Consider the following 24,996-nt stretch of genomic DNA (forward strand, 5'->3'; position numbering starts at 1 on the left):
GAAGTCAAGGACTTAGCATGGCAGCACATCATAAAAAGAAATACGTCAGTAAACAAGTCAGAGATACTCCGTGTGCTTTCTTTTTAAAGGATTGTAGTCTCCGAATTGTAATGAGAACACACTTGTCAACTGATGGATTTGCTCATGAGATTTTTTTTTCCACCATGCTCTAGACACCGTGATACTGTGTCAGTTCAAGTGCATTTGGTTGCAAGTGAAAAAACAAACGACAGACAGGTGGTTAGAGAGGCGGCTCGGGAATTAAGAGCATTTGCTGCTTTTGCAGAGGACCCTAGAGTGGTTCCCAGCATTCAAGTCATGGGGCAGCTCACAACCACCTGTAACTCCAGCTCCCAGGATCTGATGCTTTCTGGCTGTCATAAACAGGAGCACGTATGCATATGTACATACATACATACGCATACAATGAAAAACAGATCTTAAAACATAGATAAGATAAAAATAAACCCACAACTTGGTGTGTGGCTTGAATGATGAGGGCATTTAATCATATCATAGAACTAGAACCTCCATGCAGGAAGTTCAGAACTGGTTTGCAGCTCAACAGCTCAGATGGCACCAATCACAGGCTCTTCTCTCCTCTCTCCTCCGCTGTCCTCCTGGATTCAAGATGGCTTCCACAGCCCAGCATCACAGAGCTTTGCATAACAGACATCTGTGGAAGAAGGAAAGATAAGAAGCAAGGCATGCAGAAAGCTATGGGCTCAGTCCCCAGTGCTGCATAAATCTGGCAAACCTGGTGCATGCTTCAGTCTCAAAACACGGGTGGTGGCTGCAGAGGAGCACACGTTTAAGGTCATCCTTGACACACAGCAAGTTAGGAGTCAGCCAGAGCTCCATGGGACCCTGTCTCTGAAAACAACAACAGCAATAACAAATTCGGTGCCTGAAGGTATAGCTAAGAGTTAGAATGTATGCTTAGCACACAAAAAGCCTCGGTTGCATCCACAGCACATAATTAATTAGCTAATTAATTGATAAAGTTAAAACATAGGCCTTACTAGCTGCTTAAAATATAAACCAATTTGCTAATTCCTGATGCCAAACACCTGGTAGGACCTGTTTTGGGGGAATGATTTTGGGGGAGGTTTGTAACAGGGTTCATGGGACTCTGAAGAAGCTGGGCGCAGTCTAGGTGCATACCACAAACACCAAATACTTAAGTCTCCAGATCAAGTATAGGCAGTTGACTGAGCATGCTCTGCTTTTGAATTCCATGCACTTACACAATCTTTTCCACCTTCAGGGATGCCCTTCCAGACACTGCACCCTAAATCCACCTGGACATCTCTTGATCGTTATCCTCCGCCCATTGAGAGTTGGTCTTCCCCAAACACCAGCACTTCCTTATGCAGAAGCTGTCATCATCCTATATTAATTTCAAATGTCTGTCTACTCGACCAGGCTATGAGCAGCATTCATAACAGACTCTGGCTAATTCTCCGTGATATTCTTGGTAGCCAACACAGTTGGGTACTCTGTAATGCTTAATGGAAACATATCCATTGGAGGTTGGAGAGATGACTCAGTCATGAGCTGTTTAAGCATGGGAACCTGAGTTTGGTCTCCAGAATCCATGAAAAAGAGAGTGATGGCATGTGCTTATAATTCTAACTGTGGGAAGCTGGAGACAAGCAGACCCCCGGGACTTGCTGGCCAGCCTAGCCTAGTTGGTAAGATCCTGCTCCCAGGGAGAGACTCTGTTTCAAAAAAATAAGCAGTTAAAGAGTGCTTGCTGCAGAGACCCACAGCCAAACATTAGGCTGAGCTGGGGGAATCCTGCAGAAGGAGGATGGCAGGAGCAGAGTTGTCAAGGACATCACAAAAAAAACCCCACAGAATCAACTGACATGGGCTCCTAGGCCTCACAGAGACTGAACTGACAATCAGGGAGCCTGTATGGGACTGACATGTGACAGTTGTGTAGCTTGGTCTGAAAGACCTCGGCATCAAAGCACCGGGCACTGAACCGAACCCTCTGCCCAAGAACCGGGGCCAGACCACTGGCTGCAAATGCAAGAGGTGATTTATTGAGTACACAGGCACCTGCGGATGCTACTGCAACTCGGGTGCAGAGCATACCGGGCTTGCAGGGAGCACAATATTTATAGAGTTTTAATGGTTACATAAGTATCAGCATTAGCAACAGGCATTTCATTGGCTCATCTTGGGGGCAGGGGTAGTTCCCACGGACTAAGTTTCCTGGTATTACCTCATGAAAGACCCCAGCACACTTCAGCAATTATTATCCGGGTCCCATGACTACTATGGTGATCATAGACACAACTGAGGGCAGGGGTAGTTGCCAAGGACTAGGTGTCCTGGTATTGCCACATAAAAGACCCTGGCACGCTTCAGCAATTATTATCCGGGTTCCATGACTGCTCTGGTGACCACAGATCCTGTTTGACATCCTGCCAGCTGGGCGAGGCACCTGGTCTGGGTTTTTTTTTCATTAGGCAACGGCCTGGCCTTGCTTTTCTTTTCCTAGGGGGTCCTGGGTAGGGGTCTTTCAGGTCTTCTCGTGGGACTCCTGGCAGTATGATCAGGGACTGTCTCTGATTATTGTGCTGGCTTTTAGGAACCCATTCCTTAAACTGGGTCTCCTTGCCCCCCCCCTGCCTTAATACAAGGGGAGGTACTTAGTCTTACTGCAACTTGATAAGCATGTTCACTTGCACGCACAAATGCATACACTCAGACACATACCAACATGTGCATGCCCTTGAGCCTGTGTGCAAATAGCTTTAAGTAGAAAGATATTAAGGAAGACATCCAGTGCCAGTCTTTGGTCTCCATAATCACATGTGCATAGAGGTAGAAGAAAGATTCAAGGATAAAAGGAGCCTACCTATCTCATGAAAACACTTTGCTTGGACTCTTTGATCTTTGCTCTAACTATAAAGCCACACCTCATGTGAGAAGATGACTGTAGAATTTTAATTGTGTCTAACAGACAAGTCCAAGTTGCATCCCACAGACCATGTGCATCAGAGGGTAGATGATAATGTCGTATAACAATGTCAAAAGTTGGACACCTTTGGCTAACACATGGTAAGCATTCAGTAGACATAGTTGTCCAAATCAGCACCCTGCATCTGTGAGCAAAATGGAAAGAGATGTCATTTAATTAGTTTGTTGAAGATGTCATTTATCAAGTTGAAGAAGTTTCCTTTTGTTTCTGGTTTGTTAGTTTGTTAGTTTGTTTTTTCTTATCCTGCTAATGTGATTGTTTCATTGATTTTTCTTTTGCGATGCTTTGATTTTTTATTTAATTTATTATTATCACTGTGCATATTGAGAGGCATATGCAGGCCTACACACACACACACACACACACTAAAGATGGATGGATGGGTGGGTGGATGGATGGACAGATGGATGAATGGAGATAGATAGACAGTCAGACAGATAGATTTGAAGACAGTAGGTAGGAACACTCTCATGAATGCCTAGCTTGCATCCTAAGGATGGTGGTCCCTGCTCAGTGCCACACTGCCACAGTGCCACCGTGCCAGGCTTCTGCCCAGCACTCTTCTGCAAGCTGTGTACTTGGTCCCAGTCATACGTGAAGCACAAGGAATGTCCTCAGAAACTGTTCTTTCTGAAAAGTCCTATCTAGGCAAAGGAAAGGGCTCTTTGACACTTATTTGCTATCACTCACTGTTGCTGCCTCACATTTATCAGTTTCACAGGAAACTCTTGAGAAAGCCAAAGGAAAAAACAATAGAAAGCACTAACACACATGTTGCTGGTGTTTCTTTCCAGCCTGGTCCCACAGCTGCTTTGCTCCCAAATAAAAACATGGATGCTATGTTGATTATAAAACAGTTGGCCGATTGCTATGGCTTCTTACTGGCTGTCTCTGTCTATTATTATTAACCCATTTCTATTAATCTATGTATTATCACGAGGTTGTGGCTTACCCGTAAACTGGCCTATCTCTCCTTCTCTCACCAGAATTCTCCTGGTTTCCTAGCCTTACCTATATTCCTGCCTCTATTGGCCAAACAGTATCTTATTCATCAACCAATAAGAGAAACATATATACAGGACATCCCCCATCACACACAACTCTTACACATGCTCAAACCTGATGTGCATCAGGTCACCTGAGAGGCAAAAAGAAATTCCCGTGGCTGGATGAGGAAAGCCTCTGTACTGCCAGCACCAGGCCTGAGTCCAATCACCAAAAGAATCATGAGAAAAAGTCTGGTGGGGTGCATGGGCTTGGAATCCCAGCACTGGAGGAGAAGAGAGATGGAGCTCTTTCTGGTGGTCAAGCAACCTATCCAGTAAGAAACACTGTCTCAAAAAATTAATTAAAATATGTAGACACCATCCTTCTGGCCTCCAGATACACATTCATACACATATGCACACAAATAAGTAATAAATACAACCATATTAAGCCCTACCCTATACAGTCTTGGATTGAGCAGGTCTGGGGTTTCTTACAAGTTCCCAGGTGGTGCTGATACTACTGGGGGGTTATAATTTTTACTTTATGTATATGAGTGTTTTGCGTGCATGTGTGTATGTATGGGCCTGGTACCAGAAGAGGGCACCAGATCCCCTGAAACTAGAGTTGTAGGTGAATGTGCATGATAGGAACTGAGTCTGGGTCCTCTAAAACAGCATCCAGAGCTCTCAATCCCTGAGCCATCCCCCTGCTGCTGCTGCTACTGCTGTAGTCTTTACCCTCCAACCCAGTGAGCAAAAGAATGCTGTGAGCAGCTTTAGCTAAAAGGATGCTGTGAGCAGCCTTGCTCTTTAGACTCAATAGGCATTAGCAAAGTAAACCTTCTTGTCATTTTCTACTCAGAGGGCATATTTTATGTGAGTATGAAAGGTTGCAGGACGGAATAGAATGTGTTGTGTGATATTTAAAGGCTGTGGCTGCCTGAGGGCCAGTCAATGAGGGACCTTCCCCTGAGGAGATGGGTTTGAACCTTCAATGCAAGGGATGAACAGAAGCTTATAGTGGCAAAGTGGAGTGCCTCCCGGGGGGGGGGGGGGGGGTGCATGAAGGGATAGATGTTCATCTGTCATAGTCACTGTGCATGCGTTTCATTTAATTCATTATTTTTTACAGTCAGGCCATATGGCAGAACTGTAATGAATAAAAGAATATTTACCACTCAATACCCAACCCACAGCAGCCCTGTTTTTCTCATGTGGAATCAAGACCAGGCTTCAGCAGTCCCACTGTTTCGACAGGCAGCACAGCTCTCTCCAAGTTGCCATGGTAACAGGATACTCTCATCCCCATTTTTTTTTTTCTCTAACTATTCAAAAGCATGAAATGCCATGCCACTAGTCTCTCTCCCATTTTTTTCAGTCGAATTGCTTTGGAGGCTGCACATTCTGAGGAGCAGGCTGAAGGCTCCTGAAGTTGAACACCTTTTTGCCGGTAACCCTTGGCAGCAATCTATCTTTCCTGTGCTGAAGCAGTGCACGAGAAGTTGACTTGAGGACGCTGGGTTCCCCATGCATTGTGTCTTTAGATTGCTCTGTGCTTTCTCGATGAGGAGAAGGACCACAGTTTTCATACCAAACTAGTTCCACCCCTGTGCCATATCACCCTGCTCAGTAAAAGCCCTCAAAGAAAACCAAATCGCTAATTATGAATCAGAAGTGAAAGGGATTCTTGGTGGTGTTGAGTCACTTTGACCCAGTCAGATGCTTGTGACTAAATTAACATAGCCAAAATTTTGTAAGTGAAAAAAGAACAAAAACGAAAAGTACCACACAGGCAGATACTGTAAGGAAAGGGGTAGGGGGAATAGGGTCAATTCTCTTTTAGTTTGAGAAAATCTTCAGAGTTTTGTAATTTAGCATCTATATCAACCCCACCCCCACCAAGGCTCAGGAAACATCACAGAAGAAGGGGGTGGAAAGGGTGTAAGAACCAGAAAATGGCCGGGCGGTGGTGGCACACACCTTTAATCCCAGCACTCCGGAGGCAGAGGCAGGCGGATCTCTGTGAGTTTGAGGCTGGGCTGGACCGATAACCTCCAAAACAATACAGAGAAACCCTGTCTCATTAAAAAAAAAAGAAAGAAAGAACCAGAGAATGGGGGAAGTTGCTGTGGAAAGCTAACCTCTGGACCTGGCAGGGCTATTGTAACATCACCCCTGTAATCATCTGCATGAGCCCTGTGGAAGATCAAGCCAGTTAAAAATGCCACCATGGGGGGAAATGCAGACATCCTGAGGGCCCACCCTTAGCAAAGGAGATTTCAGTAGTTGATAGATGCTGCAGGAGGGAGAGTTCATTTTCTTTAGGAGTGTGAACACTGGTATGTTTCCCATACCCAAGGACTGACAACATGGTTGTGCTCATATAAACAACACTAATTTGACTCAGTGGTTTAAACAAGCATATATATATATGGATTTGAGAAGTGGTTATGGTTAAGAGTGCTTCCAGCTCTTCCGGAGAACCAGAGTTTGGTTCCCAGTACCCATGTTAGGCAGCTCACAGATCCTTGCAACTACAGCTCCAGGGAATCTTCTGTACTCCATGGGCACCTGCACTCATGTACACACACACACACACACCAAATTTTTAATTATTATTATGAAGAGAGGACAGAGATGATATAGAAGTCCTATGGGGAGTTGAGTATGGTCAAGATACAGTACACACACACATGAAATTTTCAGAGATTTTTTAATAAAGTCTGTCATTCAGATCATCTGGACCAGGAGTTATCATACTTAATTAAGCCTGCATCAGAATGCATGAATATGAGCTCCTCTCCCAGCATCTATGACTCTGGACTAGGGTCTGGAATGGGATCTAGGCGTTTCTAATGAATTATCAGGTGATGTTGATGCCAGGGGCCCTGCTTCCAGAACCACAAACCATCCCCAAAGCTAGTTAGTTTGCGTACTTCTGAAGCTTATCTGTGGTTAGTCCATTAAAAGCAATGTCTGGCAAGAGCTGAAGAGATGGTTCAGTGGTTGGGAGCACTTGCTGCTCTTGCAGGGGACCTGAACTTGGCTCCCAGTGCCTATGTTGGGCAGCTCACACCCTCCAGCTACAGTAGATCCAAGCCCCTCCTCTGGGCCCCATGGGCACTGCATTCATAAACACAAACCCACAGAATCACATAGATACACATAATTGTTTAAAATATACTTTTAAAAAACAAGAACTGGGAAAGAAATCTCAAGGTATTTGATAGATAGAAGACACTGGTTCCACACCTACATCCACACTGTCCTTCTCTCCCCATCACCTTGGTAATATGTCCTCCGTTCTACTGCAAGCACTGGGGCTTGTGATGTTTTTAATAACTGGCTCAAGCTGGGCAAAGCATCTGTGCTGGCTACTTTTACATCAACTTGACGCAACTATAGTCATCTGAGAAGAGGGAGCCTCAACTGAGAAAATGCCTCCATAAGACTGAGCTGTAGACAAGCCTATAGGGCATTTTCTCAATTAGTGATTAATCGGGAGGGCCCAGAACATTGCAGGTGGTACCAGCTTTGGGCTGGTGGTCCTGGGTTCTATAAGAAGGCAGGCTGAGCAAGCCATGAGGCATGCTCTGAACCTGCTTGTCTTTTTTATTATTATTTAGATAAGACAGGATCTTGTGTATTCTAGGTTGAACTCAATTTCACTAAGTAGTTGAGGATGATCTTGAACTTCTGGTTCTCCTGCCTCTACCTCTTGACTGCTGGGATTATAAGTCTGTACCACCAAGCCTGATTCACAGGGTGCTAGGAATCAGACCCATGGAATAAGGCCCGGGCTTCATGCATGTTCAGCATGCACTCTACTGAGCCACATGCCAAGCCCTGCTTCTGGTTATCTTTGGCCTTTCTAGTTCAATTCAATATAAAAATCCCTGTAAGAGTCTTCTCCCAAAATTTTCCAAGTGAAGCCCTGAGTACTATTTCCAACCACAAACTGGAAAATTAGCAATTTCTGAATGTAACTCAAGACACAGAAGGAGCTGCTGGTGCTTATTTAGCCAAGAAGAAAATAAATGTAGAAAACAAAACGCAAGACTGGGCAGCTAAACCGTTATTGCTGGTCTGCTGGACAGGGAGACAGGGATCTAACTTTATGCGCTTTGTAGATACTACTTCTTCGGTTGATTTTTCTCCTTTTTCTACTAGTGGATCAGCTGGTTGGTTGTCTTTTGAAGGAGAGTTTCATGTATCCCAGGCTGGCCTTGGACTCTCTAGGTAGAGGAGCATGACCTTGGACTCCTGATCTTCTGACCTCCACCTCGGAAGAGTTTATTAAGCTTGTACCACCACACCCAGCTATCTCTTTGTATCCATCTAGCAGACATGTTGTTTCGTTCATGTAATTGCTATTATCTCTACTATTATTTCTGCTTTATGAAGGCCAAGATCAAGGCCATAAATGTCTGGAAAATAATTATCTTACCTAGGGTTACCATTGCCCTGTGGCCAAAAGCAATTGGGGGAGGAAAGGGTTTATTTGGCTTACATATCCTGAATCAGTGCATTGAGGGAAGCTGTATTTAGTCAGGATTCTCTAGAGAAGCAGAACTAATAGAATGGGATATATTAGAATGGCATACAGGTTTACAGGCTGTGGTGCAACTAGTCCAACAAAAGCTGTCTCCCAGTGGAAAGTTCAAGAATCCAGTAGTTGTTCAGTCTATGGGACTGGACACCTCAGATGATCTTCAGTATGCAATGGAATCCCAAAGAGTCTGGTTCCAATGCCAGTGAAGCAAGAACAACAGGCAGGCAAGAAAGAGCAAAAGCCTCTTTCTTCCTTAGTCTTTAAAAGACAGCCATGAGAAGGTGTGGCCTGGGTTTGTGGTGAGTCTTCTGAGCTCAAGAGATCTGGATTTAAGGCAGATCTTCCTACTTCAAATGATCTGATTAACTAAAAGTCCCTCATAGGTGTGCCCAGTGAATTGGGTTTTTAGTTCATTACAGAGGTAGTCAAATTAACAATGAAGAACAGTCATCACAGATCTAAGCTTCCTTATGAAAAGGAATTAAAGGAAGGCTTAGGCAACAAAGAAAACCATCAACAACCAAAAGCTTACACAATGTAATTCAGTGAGGAAGCCAAGTTTTAACTCCAGCACATAGAAGAACGTGGAGTCTACAGCCATGTGATCCGGGCTTTAGAGTCAAGAAGGATAGAGGAGTAGAAGACTTGCAGACTCTTACTCTGTGGTTAAGGAAAGCTGATGAGGCCAGATGTGTGTCAGGGGAATCCCTGCATGGGGGGCAGGAGAGGCCATTGTGAGAAGCTATAAAGGTGAAGACTGGATTGTGTTAGAAATTCCTAGATGTTGTAGATGCCAGAGTCATGGCATACCAGCAAGGAAAGCAGAAAACTTTTTTTTCTTTCTTTCCTTCCCTTCCGTTCCCTTCCTTCCTTCTTTCCTTCCTTCCTTCTCTGTGGAACAAAATCAAGAGCTATGTGTGTTGCAGTCAACAAAAACTGAACTTGTGGGATATGAAAAGTCATCTAAGCCCTTGGACATGGACACAGAGATATAGAATTTGGAGTCAGCCTTGCTGGCTTTTGTTTTTGTTTGATCCAGTGTTTTCTCACTAGGCTCCATTTCCTCCCTTTTGGAAAGGTGTCATTGTATGTTGGAGTATGTGATCTGCTTTTGTAATTTGATTTTACAGAAGGTTACAGTTAAGAGATTGCTTTGAGTCTCAGGAGAGACTTTGGACTTTTAAACAGTGTTGAGACAGAAAGACAATGGAGATTTTTGAAGTTGAACTAAATTCATGTTGGGTTATGTTATGGCCACAAACCTATGGGACCCAGGGAGTGGTAAGTGGTGGATTGAATGAGAATGGCCCAATAGGTTCATATATTCAAATGCTTGGTTACTAGGAAGTAGGACTATTTGAGAAGGATTAGGATGTATGGCTTTGTTGGAAGGTATGTCACTAGAGGTGGGTATTGAGGTTTTAAAAGCCCCATTCCAGGCCCAGTCTCTCTCTAGGTTTCAGCTACTGCTCTAGCTCCATGCCTGCCTGCTTCCCACCATGATGATGATGGACTAGCCCTCTAAAACTGTAAATAAGACCTAATTAAATGTTTCTTTTATCTTAGTTACCTTGGTCATGGTGTCTCTTTATAGAAAAGTAAATAACACAGAAGTTGGTACCAAGGACTGGAGTATTGCTGTGACAGGCCTGATCATGCTGTTGTTTGGAGAAATATGGAAGACTTTGGGGCTTTGGACTAGAAAAGCAGTTGAATGCTTTAAGTGGGACTTGATGGGCCATTATAGTAGGGACATGCTGAGGGTGATAAGAGCTATGGGGAGCCAGCTCAAGAGGTTTCAGAGGTGAAGAATAGTAGCAAGTTCCCTAGAGACTATCCTGGTAAATAATATTTTTTAAGCATTTGGCTGCTTTCACCCTTGTCCAAAATAGTTTCTGGAGTCTAAATTGAACAGTTTTGGATTAATGGTGTTGGCAGAGATTCCAAGACAGCCTAGTGTTGACTGTGTCACGTGATTGTCAGTGATTACTCTCATGCATATCTATAATAAAAAGGAGCAAGCTAGGCAATGAGAAATATAAAATGTATGGTTTGAGGAGAAAAGGAACACTGAGAAATGTAATGTTGGAGACAAGTCCTGAGCTCAAGGAGATAAAAATGTTTAAAGAAAAGCCTGATTCAAAATGGAATAAAGGGAGTGGTGACCTCAGGGCAAGAGCCCACTCTTGATACCACAATCTGTATTAGTCAGGGTTCCCTGGAGGAACAGAACTGATAGGATGTGTGCTGTGTGTGTGTGTATGTGTGTGTGTGTGTGTGAGTGTGTGTGTGTGTGTGCATGTGCATGCACATGTGTGTGCACACTAATAAGTTACATGTCATATATACATATATATAGCTGGAATATTATATATGATTTATTAGAGTGAATCATGGGCTGTAGTCCCCCAGTCTAGAGATAGTCAAGAAACCAAGGCAGAAATTCAAGCAGGGCAGGAACCAAGGTGATGCAGAGGCCATGGAGGGGTGCTGCTTACTGGCTTGCTCCCTCTACCTTGTTCAGCCTACTTTCATAAGGAACCCAGAACCACCAGCCCTGGGGTGACCTTACTCACAATGGCCTGCCCTCTCATATCCATCACTAATTAAGACAGTGCTCTACAGATTTGCCTAAAGCCCAGTCTTATGGAGTGTTTTCTCAGTTAAGGTTTCCTCCTCTCAGATGACTATAGCTTGTGTCAAGTTGACATAAAAACTAGCCAGGACAGTCACCTAGTATCCCCATGTCTTCACAGATGTGGTGTTAGGTGCTTTGTAGTAAAATCCCTGAGTCTTGGCAATGTATAAGAAAAGAGGCCTTTTGGTCCATATTCTGGAGATTCCGGCAGGAAACACTATCTGTTAAACTCCAGAGAAGATCTTCTGATAAATGGTAGCACCATGATGAGAGGAAGAGAAAGCATGGCAAAGAAACCAAAGAGAGAGGAAGGACCAGTCTTGACTTTTGGTTTTACAACAACTAACTCTCATGAGAACTGGCTGAGGTTCCTAGAGAACACCTTAATCTCTTCTGAAGCTAGTACTTTCCGTCACTTCTCAGTAGATGTCTCCTCTTACAGGTCCCATCACCTCAATACTACCACACTGAAGGCCAAGGGTCCAATACATGAACCCTTGATGGGAAAGCCATATCAAAACCTTTACACTTGTTACAAAGTAGTACTTGGCAAGGTCCTGTAGTAAGATGTTTTTTTCCTTTTGGCTTTTTGTGTTCTTTGGTGGGGCCTGCCACCCAGCTCCCAAGTAAATCACACAGTGAGTCTTATTTTTCATTATGAGTACCCAGCCTTAGCTTGGCTTGTTTCTAGCCATCTTTTCCTATCTTAAATTAACCTGTCTACCTTTTGCTTCTGGGCATTTATCTCTCTTACTTTTGTATCCCGATTCTTTCCTTCTTACTCTTCGTCCAGCTGGGTGGCTGGTGACTAGGTGACTGGCCCCTGAAGCCCTCCTCTCCTGGTTCTCTCATTGTTCCTCTCGTTCCTCATTTCTCCTTCTATTTATACTTTCTGCCTGCCAGCCCCACTTACCCTTGTTCCTGCCTTGATATTGGCCGGTTCAGCTCTTTATTAGATCATCAGGTGTTTTAGACAAGTAAAGAATGACATCTTCACAGAGTTAAACAAGTGCAGCATAAGCAAAAGTCACACACCTTAAAATAATGTTCCCCAACATTTCTCCCTTTTGTCTAAATAAAAAGAAATGAAAGGTTTTAACTTTAGCATAATAAGATTGTACACAATAAGAACAATTATCAAGGAAAGATCACCTTCAAAATTTAATGAATTCCAGTTCATTTACTGGAAAATTAAAAGGAAATACTCTATAATCTATCTTATCTTAGTAAATGCATTTTTTTTGCTTTTCGAGATAGGGTTTCTCTGTATTGTTTTGGAGGCTGTCCTGGAACTCCTCTGTAGACCAGGCTGGTCTCAAACTCACAGAGATCTGCCTGCCTCTGCCTCTCAGGTACTGGGATTAAAGGCGTGTGCTACCAACACCCAGTAAATCCAATTTTTTTTTACTTAACTTACTTTCTATCATATCTAAGGAAAACTACAACTATAAGTATCTAATCTTCAACTCCATCAAAGGCACCAGAAGAATATAATATTATTTAAGTACATGAAAAATGTGTTGCTAACAACTTCCAAAAACTCTAGAAATGACAGAGACATCCAACTGCCTGGAAGTCACCCAAAGTTCCTCTGCAATGTTGAAGCATCTGTCTTCAGCCTACAGGTCCATAGTATCTGGCAGACTTTTCAATGGAGCAGGAAATTTGAAAGACTGTCTCACCTTTACTGGCAGTTTGTCAGTCACTTTCCTCTATTCCCTACCAAATGTCTGGCAGTTTCTTATGTGAAGCAGGAACCATGAAGGACGATCCTACCATGTTTTGGCAAAGTTCAGTAGTCACTTTCCTGTGGGTCCTGCATGCCCAGTCTGCACAGCACACTGTACACAGTCGAGGGTAATAACAACTCCTTTGCCCAGTAGCTACCCTTGCCACAATGAAAACACATTCCATAAGAGGTTTTTCGATGCCCATGCCCATCATCTCTCTTTTGAAGTAAATTAGTGTCTTATTGTTATGAAAAATCTTTAAATTAACAAAACATTTTAAATGCCATATTCTGTAAGTCTTTGAAAGGTTTGAAGACCATCTGTCTAAAATATTTTTCTATATGACCTAGAAAACATACCTAGCATATATTCAAATTTGATTGTTATAGATGACTAACTACTGGCCTGCATTTCTTAATTATCCTAAATAGTTCATAATAATAATAGCTTTTAAAAACTAGAATTTTACCTTACATTTTTAAATGAACTGCCTAGATTCAATATCTTAAACAAGAACAGAAACATATATACAATGGGTCTAGCAAAAATAACCTTAAACTATGCACACCGCCATGGAGGGCCTCACCCTCCCTGGGGAAATGAGGGGATAACGGGGGGGAGGGGGTTGGGGGGAGGGCACAGGAGGAGGGGAGGGAATGGGAGAGGGACCTGGAACTGACTTGTGAAGCAACCTCATTTCTTATCTAAATTTAAAATGGAAAATAAAATTAAAAAAAAACAAAAAACAACAACAAAAAAAACAAAAAAAACTTAAATTGTTATCAATATACAAAAATCCTTTAAACAAGAGTAGAAACATATATACAGTGGGTGGCAACAAAAATTACCTTAAATGTCTATCAATATACAAAGGTCCTTTAAACAAGAGAAAAACATTATAGAATGTAACAAAATTGACTTTGAATTTGTAACCATATACTAAAATTCATGCCAATGCAAAATGTCCGAGATTAATAGTTGTCTTATCCTATAGTTGTATATTCCCCTAAGTTATAACAAACATCCATAATCCACAAAGTAACCAAAAGCCTCCCACACCATTTATTGGGAACATGGGTATAGTGTTCTGCAGTCTGCTTCCTACTGAATGTGGGTGAAGGCATCTTTAGGATCCCAGAGAAAAAAATCTGAGATAATGACCAAGTCCTGGGAAGACAGTTATAACTTTTGTTGATAGATATCACCTGCCAAGTTTCAGGTCTCCCTTGATCCGACCAGATCCATCTCAACATGGAACAAATCCCCAGATTCATGTTTTCTGTGGAAACAAAAGCAAAACCACTTCTCCAAAGCATTTTTCCATTTAACAAATACATTTTTTTTACTTTTTTAAAGTTAAGGCATTCTTAAAATATCTAGACTGATTTAATTGTCCCTCTTTCAATTCCAGGTCTCTTAGCAGCTGACCTTTGCTTTTCAGCAATCAAAAAATTCAAAACCAACACAAAGCATACAGGATCCAGACCCCCTGTGTATTTCCCATCCTCACATGGCTTTTTCTTTTATATTGATTTTACTCTCTCTTTAAAGACTTTATTTTATTACTTTTAAACTATTTATTTCTTTCTATGAATGTCCATACCCTTTTTCTTTCTCTCTTAAGCCTACACACATAGTAAAACAAGCTGGAACCTATTTAGAGATTGTTTTTTCCCATCTTTTGCTGCATATCTCTAGTCTTTTTCAACCACAGGAGCAACCTTTAAACTGTTAAGTTACCACACCTGGGTCCTCCTCAAGTGGAGCTGTATCAGCTGACTCTGCCCACTCTCAGGTCAGGTGGTGAAAGGCAGGCCCAAAGCTTGCAGCCAGGTTGGAGGTTTATGACCTAGAACTGCATTGAACCTTACTAGCTATGGAAGCCCATACCTGGGTTGATGCAAATGCTTTTTACTTAGCTTGGCAAATCTCTGTGAGTTCAAGGCCAGCCTGGTCTACAGAGCGGGATAGCCAGGACTGTTTCACAGAGAAACCCTGTCTTGAAAAACCAAAAGAAAAAATACTGAAATCTGTAGGTGAATGCATGGAGTTAGAAAAAAAATAATCCTGAGTGAGGTAACCCAGAACCTTAAAGACAAAAATGATATGTATCGGCTTATATGTGGATGTTATCTGTTAAAACATTGATAAGCAAGTTATAATTCATATAACCAAGGAGGTTTTGGTATTGAGTAAGGGATTAGGGATGAGGGATGGATCTCCCTAAGAAGAGGAAATAAAATATTTATGGGTGGAGTGGGGGACTGCGGTGCAAAGATCAAATGGGGGTTAGATGGGGTGGGAGAGAAAATACAAAAGGAGACAGCTAAAACTGGGAGCCATTTGACAGGTCATGTGAGAACCTAATACAATAGAAGCTTTCTAAAACATATACATATATGAAGTTGACCTAATGAGAGACAGAAGTGGTGTGGATCTGGATTGGAGGGAAGAAACTGAGAGGAGTTGGGGAAGGAGAAACTAATTGGAATATATTGTGTGGGAAAATCTAATTTCCATTTTTTAAAAAAGTGCAAACTTAGGACATTCTTGGCATAATGGTACTGAGCAAACCAAGGTGACTGCTAGCAGTGTCTGGCAGGAGAAACTGGGGAGGGCTGTGCTTCCCTCCTGCTCTTGTTAGGAACGTGAGACAAGAAAGTCAAAGGCTAAACTCTGTTGCTTGCAGCAGGTTTCACTCTTATTTCAAATCTGAAACCTGAGTGGACATTCCGCTTCTCTCTGCTACTGTTCATGGTCTTCAGAAGGTTTCTCAGTCTAATTTTATAGAAGTATCTTATTTGATTTTTGTGTTTGAACTTCTTATCAAGAGGAAACGATGGCCAATGTGAGATATGTAAGAAGACAGACATGTCAATAGAGTAATACAAGTTATTGTGGTGTTAGATGTAGTGCCAGGATAAATCCATAGAACTAGAAAAAAAATCATCCTGAGCAAAGCAACCGGGACCCAGAAAGACAAACATGGTATGCACTTACTTATAAGCCGATACTAGCTGTTAAGAAATTATATTCATGCTACAAACCACACTCTGAGAAAGACTAAATAACAAGCAGGGCAGGGGAGGAGCACATGGATCTCCTTAGGAAGGGGAAATAGAATAGATTTTTCAGGTGGACTGGGAGCAGATGGGGATGGGAACAGGGAGGATCAATGCAGGAGCAGGGATGGAGGAGGAGAGCCCAGAGAGGGATGACTAGAATTGGACGGCATTTGAGGGGTGATGTAGAAACCTAGTGTAGTAGAAACTCCCAGGAATCTACAAGGGTGACCTAGTGATAGACTCCTAGTAATAGAAGATACAAAGCCTGAACCAGCCATCTTCGGTAGCCAAGCAAGGCTTCCAGTGCTAGGGCAGGAACACAAACCCAGCCACAAAACCTTTAAACTGCAATCTATTCCATTTGAAAGATGAGTGGGGCAATGGAGGTGCAGAACTTGTTGGGGTGGCCAAACAATGACTGGTTAGCTGGAGGCTCATGACACGAGAGGGAGCTCATGCTGGATCCTACCTGAATGAGCAGGAGCATGAGGCTGGGTAGCCCAGAGACCTAGGATATAGGGGCACAAGATCAATAAAATGATTCCTAAGGAAATTCTGATAGATTGGTACCTAGCCCAATCCTCTTCAGAGAGGATTACCCCAGCAGCTGATGTAAGCAGATACAAAGACCCACAGCCAAACATTAGGGAGAGAAAGAGATCTCCATTGGCCCTCCCCTAGGAGCATGGGAAACCCTGCAGAAGAGAGGGATGAAGAATTGTAGGAGCTGGAGCGGTTGAGAATACCGGAACAAGGCCCGCAGAATCAACTAAGCAGCAATCAGAGCCTGAATGGGTCTGTGCTAGGTCCTCCACATATATGTGATGGTTGCTAGCTTGCTTTTTTTGTTTTGGGGACTCCTAATGGGAAGTGGGGGGCCTGTCTCTGATTCCTTTGCCTGCTCTTAGGACCCTTTTTCCTCCTACTGTGTTGGCTTGTCCAGCCTTGATATGAGAGTTTATGCCTAGTCCGATTGTATCTTGTTATGCTGTGATCCGCTGATATCCCTAGGAGGCCTGCTCTTTCCTGAGGGGAAACAGAGGAGGAATGAATGAGGAAGGGGGTATGGGAGGAGGGGAGGGGGGAAACTGAGGTTGGGTTGTATTGAAAACAAAAACAGAAAAAAAAAATTTTTAAAAAGTGCCAGAGAAAGATTCTAGGAGAATAAACCATAAAGATACTGTTATGCTTCCCATGGAAAATTGTCTGAAGCATCAGTTGGGTAAGAAGATGGAATGGAAATAGTTGGATAAGCTGTGTAAAATTGCCTGCATTCCTCCGTAAAGTTGTTTTCTTTTCCTCGCCAGCTGTGAGAACTGAACTTAGGGCGCCCTACTAGACAAACACTTTCCTACTGAGCTATGTTCCCAACCCTCATCTATGAGTTTTGACCTAAAAAAAATATTAGTAGTTATCTGTAGTTCAAGCAACTATATCCTATTTCATGTTTCAAAAACAGTTTGGAAAAATAAATGAAAAGCAAAAACAAACAGTTTTGATTTACTAAATGTTTACTCCTCTATTTTTTAAAGAAAGAAACAATGTATAGAAATGAACTCTAAGGTGAAAGTGAAGGTCCTGAAGAAAATTTACTAACCATTTTATTACTTTTACATATTCTTAATTATTTTAATAATGTCATGTATTACTTTTGTAACCAAGCTAAATCTAGCTAACACAGTTTAAGATCTGAGCGAGATTTAAGCTCATCAAGTTCAAAAGTCTCCCCTAACAAAATAGTGAATTAAAATGCCACAAAGTTACAAAGCATATTATATGGAATGATTTTGTTCACAAGCACAACTAAAGGAATAAAATCCAAGGCACAGGCAACATCCACAAGAAGCAAACATTAAAATTCTACTGAGGAACATAAAAGAATAATTGGATAAATGGAGGAGCAGACCCCATTCTTGAGAAACTCAATAATTTTAAATTGTCGATTCTCCTTAAATTAAACTATAAATTTAATGCTGTCTCAATAAAAAATGACAACAGAGCAGAGGGATATGGCAAACTTTTTATAAAGCCCATGTCAAAAAACAATGAAACATGGAAAACTCTTTGTGTAAATATGCATGGTGGAGAGGGGTGTGCAGAGAAGCTAGGAGCTGACCTCAGGTGGAAAACTCTTTGTAAATATGCATGGGGGGGTTGCACAGAGGCTAGGAGCTGACCTCAAGTGGCTTCCTCAATTTCCTCAATCACTTTTCATCTTCTTCTTCAAGGCAAGGTCTTAAACTTAACCTGGAGCTCATCCATTCAGCTAGAATGGCTGGCCACCAGGTTCCAGGGAAAGACTTGTCTCTGCATCCCCTTGCTGGAGTTACAAACATGTGCTGCTGTTCCTGGATTTATATGTGGGTACTGGGGATCCATACTCGGGTCCTTGCTTACATTTTGCCCACTGAGCCATCTCCCTAGCTCCAGGAAATTTTATAATGCTATAGAAAGCAGTACTCTCATACCACATGTAATAGCTGGCCTCAAACTCGCAGAGATCTACCTGCTTCTGCCTCCCAAGTGCTGGGATTAAATGCATGTGCTACCACATCTAACTGACAACTCACATTATTTTATCTATTTGCTGAGGTGCTTAAAGTTCGAACAGTAGGCTGGGGCTTTAAGCTCATCTGAGAGTGTTTACCTAGCACACATGAAGGCCTGGATTCAATCCCCAGCACGGCCTAAAAGCAGGTGTGGTGGTGCACACATGTAACTCTAGCATTCCAGAAGTGAGAGCAGAATTAGATGCTGAAGTCCATCCTCAGCTACATATCACTTTCAAGGTCAGCCTGGAAAAACTTAAATAAACTAAAGCAAAGTTCCTACATTGATCCTAGACTCACATACTACTCACTTAAATGATTTCTCTCTCTCTCTCTCTCTCTCTCTCTCTCTCTCTCTCTCTCTCTCTCTCTCTCTCTATGTGTGTGTGTGTGTGTGTGTGTGTGTGTGTGTGTGTGTGTGTGTGTGTATTTAATGGACTGAGGTCAATCAGTGAAAGAACAGTTTCTAAACTTAACCCTCCACTTGTTTCACATCAGACCTTCAGGGGAACCCCAATGCTAGAATCACAAAGTAGACAGAGCCATTGCTACCCTCATGAAAGCAGCTGTGTGAAGAGAGACGCAGGTCATATATCAATGAGGGAAGCCCTATGATAAGGAGACATATGGGCATGGGGGCCCATGATACAGTCACCCTCCTCTAAGGGGGGACAGAGTGTCTTTGTGTGTCAGACTTAGGCTTGAGCATAAGCAAGATGGCAGGTGGGGAAGGGGGTAAGACAGAACATATACTAGGCAGGGGTGCCTTCTGGCTAGACCAGAGCGCCCTCAAGGAAAGAGTGGCTGGAACAAGAGGGCGCTGTGGGGGTATATTAGCATAGAAAGACTGATGGGGAGGTATACCAGGTATAGTAGCATAGAAAGGAGGACTAGATCCCCTCCAACACCTGGACAGTCTCACTAGGCAATCTCTATTTGAGTCTCATAGCAGCCACACAGGACATCAAGCAAAAAGGCGTTTGACTTGACCTATGGAATAATCAGTCAGTCACCAGCATGTTCTCCAGACTACATTCAGTCTCCTGCAACTGCCAAATCCTCTTCTTATCTTTTAGAGCAGTGGGTAATGTGTTCCTGGGGATCGGTGAAGGAGGACCATCCATCCATCTGTCCCCAGCCATTGACTGCTGGCTCTCAATAGAGGCATGTCCACTGCACTCACCCCCAAAGCAGGCTATATACTGCTGCGGAATAACCCTCCTGTGCACTGTAAAGATTTGTCACTCGAATTCGTTTAATAAAACGCCGATTGACCAGTAGCCGGGCAAGAAGTGTAGGTGGGACAGCCAAACTAAGGATGATGGGAAGGAGAAGGTTGGAATCAGGAGTCACCAGCCAGATGCAGAGGGAGTAGGAGATGAACGTGCCATGCTAATAAAGGTACCGCCACATGGCAGAGTGTAAATAAGGAATACAGGTTAACTTAAAATGTAAGAGCTAGTTAGTAATAAGCCTGAGCTATTGACCACGCATTTATAAGTAATATTAAGCCTCCAAGTCAATTATTTGGGAAGTAGCCACTGAGTATATGGGAACAGGCAGATGTAAAAGAAATGTCTGAATACATATGGTGTTCCAATATGGGGTCAAAATTTCCGCATAAAACCTGACAAAAGCTTAAAAGAGGATTTTAAACACACAAAAGAATAGCGTCAAGCACGGCTTCTTGGTAGCAGCAGCATTTTCCTGGGTGGACTCTGTATGCTGATGGCGAGCAGAGGCTCGGCTTCCTGACTCAGTGTTAGTGGCAAAAACCTTGCGGCTCTTTTCAGAGGCCCTGCTATCACTTAGATGGGATTATGAGCAGTGAACAGCAGAAACTTCCTAGGGTTGGGGTGGTCAGCATGGCTCCCAGAACTGGCAGAAAAGGTACTTCCCCATGAAACTAGACTCTCGGGGAACAGAGGGGAAGGAGCCAGCCACCAACACGCCATGATCTAAGTTAACAGCAGTTTGTTTGTTTGTTTGTTTGTTGTTTTTGCTCTTGCAGATAGAAAAGGTTACAAATATGCAGTAAGGACAGATTCAGACAAAAAGAGACTTAAAATGGTCACAGTGTGTTTGAAAATGTGCGTAGGCTTGGGAGAGAGAAGAAAAAGGGTATATGTAGTCTTATATTTAAAGATATAGTTTAAAAATAATAAAGACCTTAAAAGGGAAACAACATAAAGGAAATAAGCCATGTAAAGATGGAAAATACATAGAGTCTGGATTATGTATATTAATGTGTTGACTTTAATTATTTTGGCTGCTAAGAGGCCTTGGATTATAGAAACTGCTAGATTCAACCAACCCATATATTTTTAAAATATCTTGTCTTCAAATTTTAAGTCAAAGGGGAGAGGTTCTACTTTTATTTCCACAGAAAATAAAAGACTGTGGATTCATTCAAAGTTAAAAATTGATAAAGGAAGACCCCCTTGAAATCCTGACTGCATACATAAAAAAATAAACCTAAAAGAACTGCAAGGCATGTGATATATATTTTACCTGCTCAAACATATAACAGAAATTATCTTTGCCTAACTTGTGTACAATGCACAGTCCATACTTGTATTAATGTAGATATGCATGTTGCCTTTTAAAATTTATGTAGTTTCAGAATGATAGAACCAGACACCAATGAAAACAAATGGTCTAGGTGAACCAGAATTCCGAAACGCCTCTCTTGCAATTTCCTAGGAGTTCTTCATTCAGAACAGCTTCAAGGCTGCTGACTGAGATGATCCAGTCTCATAGAATACTCTAGTCAGGACTTGACCATAATTCTAAATTTTCTCAGGGTCCCTCAAAGATTACCAATGTCCCCAATCAAGAGGAAGTAGTTTAGAGAACTACTATGTGGAACTAAATGTGGAACTATGTCCACATTTCCAAAAAATGGATGATGAATGTTTGTCTTTGTTTAGAGGACTGGTTGCAAATTGTACTGGTCATAATAAAAAGGGGCTAAACAAAGGAGTTAAATTTAGAGATCTCTTTCTAAAATAAGAAAGAGGTATATAATATAGAAATGATGGGGAAAGGGCAACTTATTGAATCTACTTTAATCCAAAAAGCAACTATTAATCTCAAAATATTTTACATTGGTATGAATTTTAGTTTAATGATACAAATTTAAGGTTACTTTTGCTATACTGTATTTATCTTTCTACTCTCATTTGGGGTAAAAGCTCATTTAAAAATGTAATCTATAACTAAGAAATACAAATTAATAGTGATATATAATACTCAAACTTGTAGTCATGTTAGGTATATTTTCAAGGTCATATACAGAGATATTTAGATAGATGGTCTTCAAACACTTCAAAGACCAACAGAATATAACACTTAATATGTTTAATAACCTAAGGCTTTTCATGACAGTGAGACTTGTCTGCTCCTGGCAGCACCAATCTTCTTCAGAGAGGATGATGGGCATCAAAGAAACTCTGCATGGAGTTTGTTTTCTTTTTGGCATCAGCTAGTCATGCGGGCAAAGAAATTGCCCTTGCCTCAATTGCTGATGGTTACTGTCCAAACTGGACCAGCAGGACACAAGAAAGGCAACAGCTGAGCATTGACAAAACAACATAGAACAATTCTTCAAAATTCTCTGCTTCTTAGAAAAGTCTGTCAGATATACTAGGCCTGTTGGCCAGAGTTGGATGTGACTGTCCAGGCAGTTTGAAGTCTTCAGTCTTCTGGGATCTTTGATGGAGTTGAAGACTATATAGCTATAGTTTTCTTTAATTATGATAAAAGATAAAATAGTTACTAAGATAATTTGGACTCACAAAGATAAGATAGATAATAGAGTACTTCTGCTAATCTTCCCAAATACAAATAGACAGGATATTATAACTGTAATTCTTGATAACTATTTTTATTGTACATAATCTTACTATGTTACAGTTAAAACCTTCCTTTTTAACTAGGCAAAAAGGGAAAAATGCTGTGGAATAATCTTCCTGTACCCTGTAAAGATTTGTTACTTGAATTGGTTTAATAAAACACTGATTGGCCAGTATCCAGGCAGCAAGTGTAGGCAGGACAACCAAACTAAAGATGACAGGAAGGGAAAGAGTGGAGTCAAGAGTTGCCAGCCAGACACAGAGAGATCAGGAGATGAACATGTCATGCTGATAAAGGTAGCACCATGTTGCAGAGTGTAAATAAAGAATATGGGTTAACTTAAAGAACTAGTTAGTAATAAGCCTGAGCTATTGACCTAGCATTTATAAGTAATAGTCAGCCTCTGAATTGGTTATTTGGGACTGGGCAGTCAGGAAAGAAATGCCTGCCTACAATATACTATTTTTCTAAATTGCTATATAAAACTATGAAAATCAGCTAGGCATGGTGATGCACACTTTAAATGTCAGCAAAGAGGCAGAAACAGACAGAGCTCTGTGAATCCAAGGTCAACCTAGCCTACAGGTTGAGTTCCAGGCTAGCCAGGGCTACATAGGAGAATCAAATGTTAGAGAAGTATAGTCCTTTCAAAAAGTCTAGTGCAGGAGTGGGAAAACATCACTGCCAGTAAAATGCTCGAAACACAAGTGTAAAAACCTTATTTCAACCCCATGAACCCACAAACAAAAAGCCAGCATAAAGTCTGTAATCTCAGAGGTGGGGGGGCAGAGACAGAGAATGGTTGTGGCTCAATGGCCCACCAGCCTAGTCTACTTAGCCAGTCCCAGGCCAATAAGAGATCTGGTCTCAAAAAGCAAGCTCTTGAGGAACGACACCCAAGGCTGTCCTTTGGCTTCCACATTTGCATGCACACACACACGCGCGCGCGCACACACACACACACACACACACACACGCACGCACACACACTCTTGTGCACACACACACATACACCAAGTTTTACTGAAGAGCCCTTGTCAAATTCTACTAGGACTGGTCTATTGAGACATTCCAGGCTCTGCTGGGCCATGAGTGCATACGGCATCCGAACCCACTGGGCCTTGCTGTATAGATACTGAATTTTCTCTCACCTACTGACATAGTTGCTTTCTTGTTCCTGTCCCCAGTGTTACCCCAGTGAAGGGCTGTTTATCTATCTATCTATCTATCTATCTATCTATCTATCTATCTATCTCTATCTCCCTCACTCCCTCCAGCACTCTCTCCTCCCTCTTTACTTTTACAGATTGCTCGATGAAATCACTGTTTTATGTCTCCAGTCATTAAGAGTAACCTTCAGGAAAGAGCTAATTTTGTCTCTTTGGCAGGCAACCATGTCCTACCAGTGCAAAAAGGAGGAATCCAGAAATAATCCTTCAACACCTAGCCGCATCCCCCCTGGTATTCTCCAATTCCAAAGCACAAAAGACAGAGCATCTCAGAGCAGGCGAGAGGAGTCAGCAGTGCTGTCAGCAGCCTGTTGTTTCGAAATAATTTTTTGGAGTAGTTTTCAGTTGTCCTGCAGTGATGCACATTTCCTGAAAACACCTTGAGCATCTTTAGAGAATTCATTAGAGTGGCTTGGTCTGTCTGAAAGGCTGGGTGTTGACATCTGCTTTATGACTTGTGGATATGACAACCCTCAGATGAGGGTGGCGAGCCCTGCAGCTCCCTGGTCAGTTTCTATTTATCTTCTCTAATGAGGTAGAGATGTGTTCATTACCAGCTCATTGGAAATATGCCATGAGCTGACGGACACAGATGTCTTTTTAAAACCAAGTCTCTCCTCTGTGACACTGGACTCTTAGGAGCAGGGAGTGTAAGGGACATGTTGTCTGCCTTAGGTAAAAGCTCTCCAGTTGTCTCCAAAGAGGCCCTCCAGGGTGGCATTAATAATCTCTGCAGGTGTGTTTGGGTTAAGAAACCTGGGGTTATTAGCACATCAAAATGAGTCTTTTCTCAGAAAGGCACTCATTAGCTGACTCGGGTGCTGACAAGCCTTCGTTCGAGAAGTTCCCTTCTGAGAGTTAGAAATCACCCTCATTTCTTATGTAGAGCTTCTGTTACCACAGGCGACCCACATTCACAATGGGAGAGTCCAAAATACTCAGTGAAAAAAGACAAGACCAAGTTAACAAAAGTCCCAGTTACAGTGTCACATTGCTTTCTGTCCTGAAAAATATTCATGATGTATTTCCTCTCTATTCCAAAAATACATGCTATTCTGTAGTCACTAAATGTGTTGGTTAGTTGGTTGGTCCATTTGTCTGGAACCCAGGCTAGCCCCCAGCTTACTATGTAGCTGACGGTAACCTCACACTCCTGATTATGCAGTTTCCACCTACTAGGTTTGAGACTACAGTCAGGCTTGCTCCACCACATCTGGTTTGATGCAGTGCCAGTGGTAAAGGCCACACATGCTAGCAAGCACGAGACCCCACGAGCTACATCGCCCGTCTTCCACTACCTTTTGAAGTCTGTGACACCGCAATCTGCTAGAAGTAGAATTCTTCATTAATTAATATGAAGCTAGAGGGAGGGAATTACTCATTTTTTTAAATAG

At 42.2% G+C, this 24,996-nt stretch overlaps 1 protein-coding gene across 2 annotated transcripts in view; it reads right to left on the reverse strand.

Moving 5' to 3' along the window:
- Window positions 1-481: 481 nt before the first annotated feature.
- Pole4 (DNA polymerase epsilon 4, accessory subunit) overlaps window positions 482-24,996 on the reverse strand; it is a 37,434-nt gene continuing 12,919 nt past the window's right edge. The window contains exons 4-5 of one of the 2 annotated variants that reach the window (XR_005873940.1): window positions 758-873; window positions 482-676 (exon numbers count right to left, since the gene is read on the reverse strand). Coding sequence is in view for 1 of the 2 variants with exons in the window: in XM_040738105.1 (XP_040594039.1) it covers window positions 627-676 (50 nt within the window). In the remaining variant the exon portion in view is untranslated. The remainder of the gene's footprint in view (window positions 677-757; window positions 874-24,996) is intronic. The other variant, XM_040738105.1, reaches the window with a different exon arrangement.

This window comes from Mesocricetus auratus, unplaced genomic scaffold, assembly GCF_017639785.1.
Source record: "Mesocricetus auratus isolate SY011 unplaced genomic scaffold, BCM_Maur_2.0 Super-Scaffold_100676, whole genome shotgun sequence".
In the NCBI taxonomy this organism is placed as follows: Eukaryota; Metazoa; Chordata; class Mammalia; order Rodentia; family Cricetidae; genus Mesocricetus; species Mesocricetus auratus.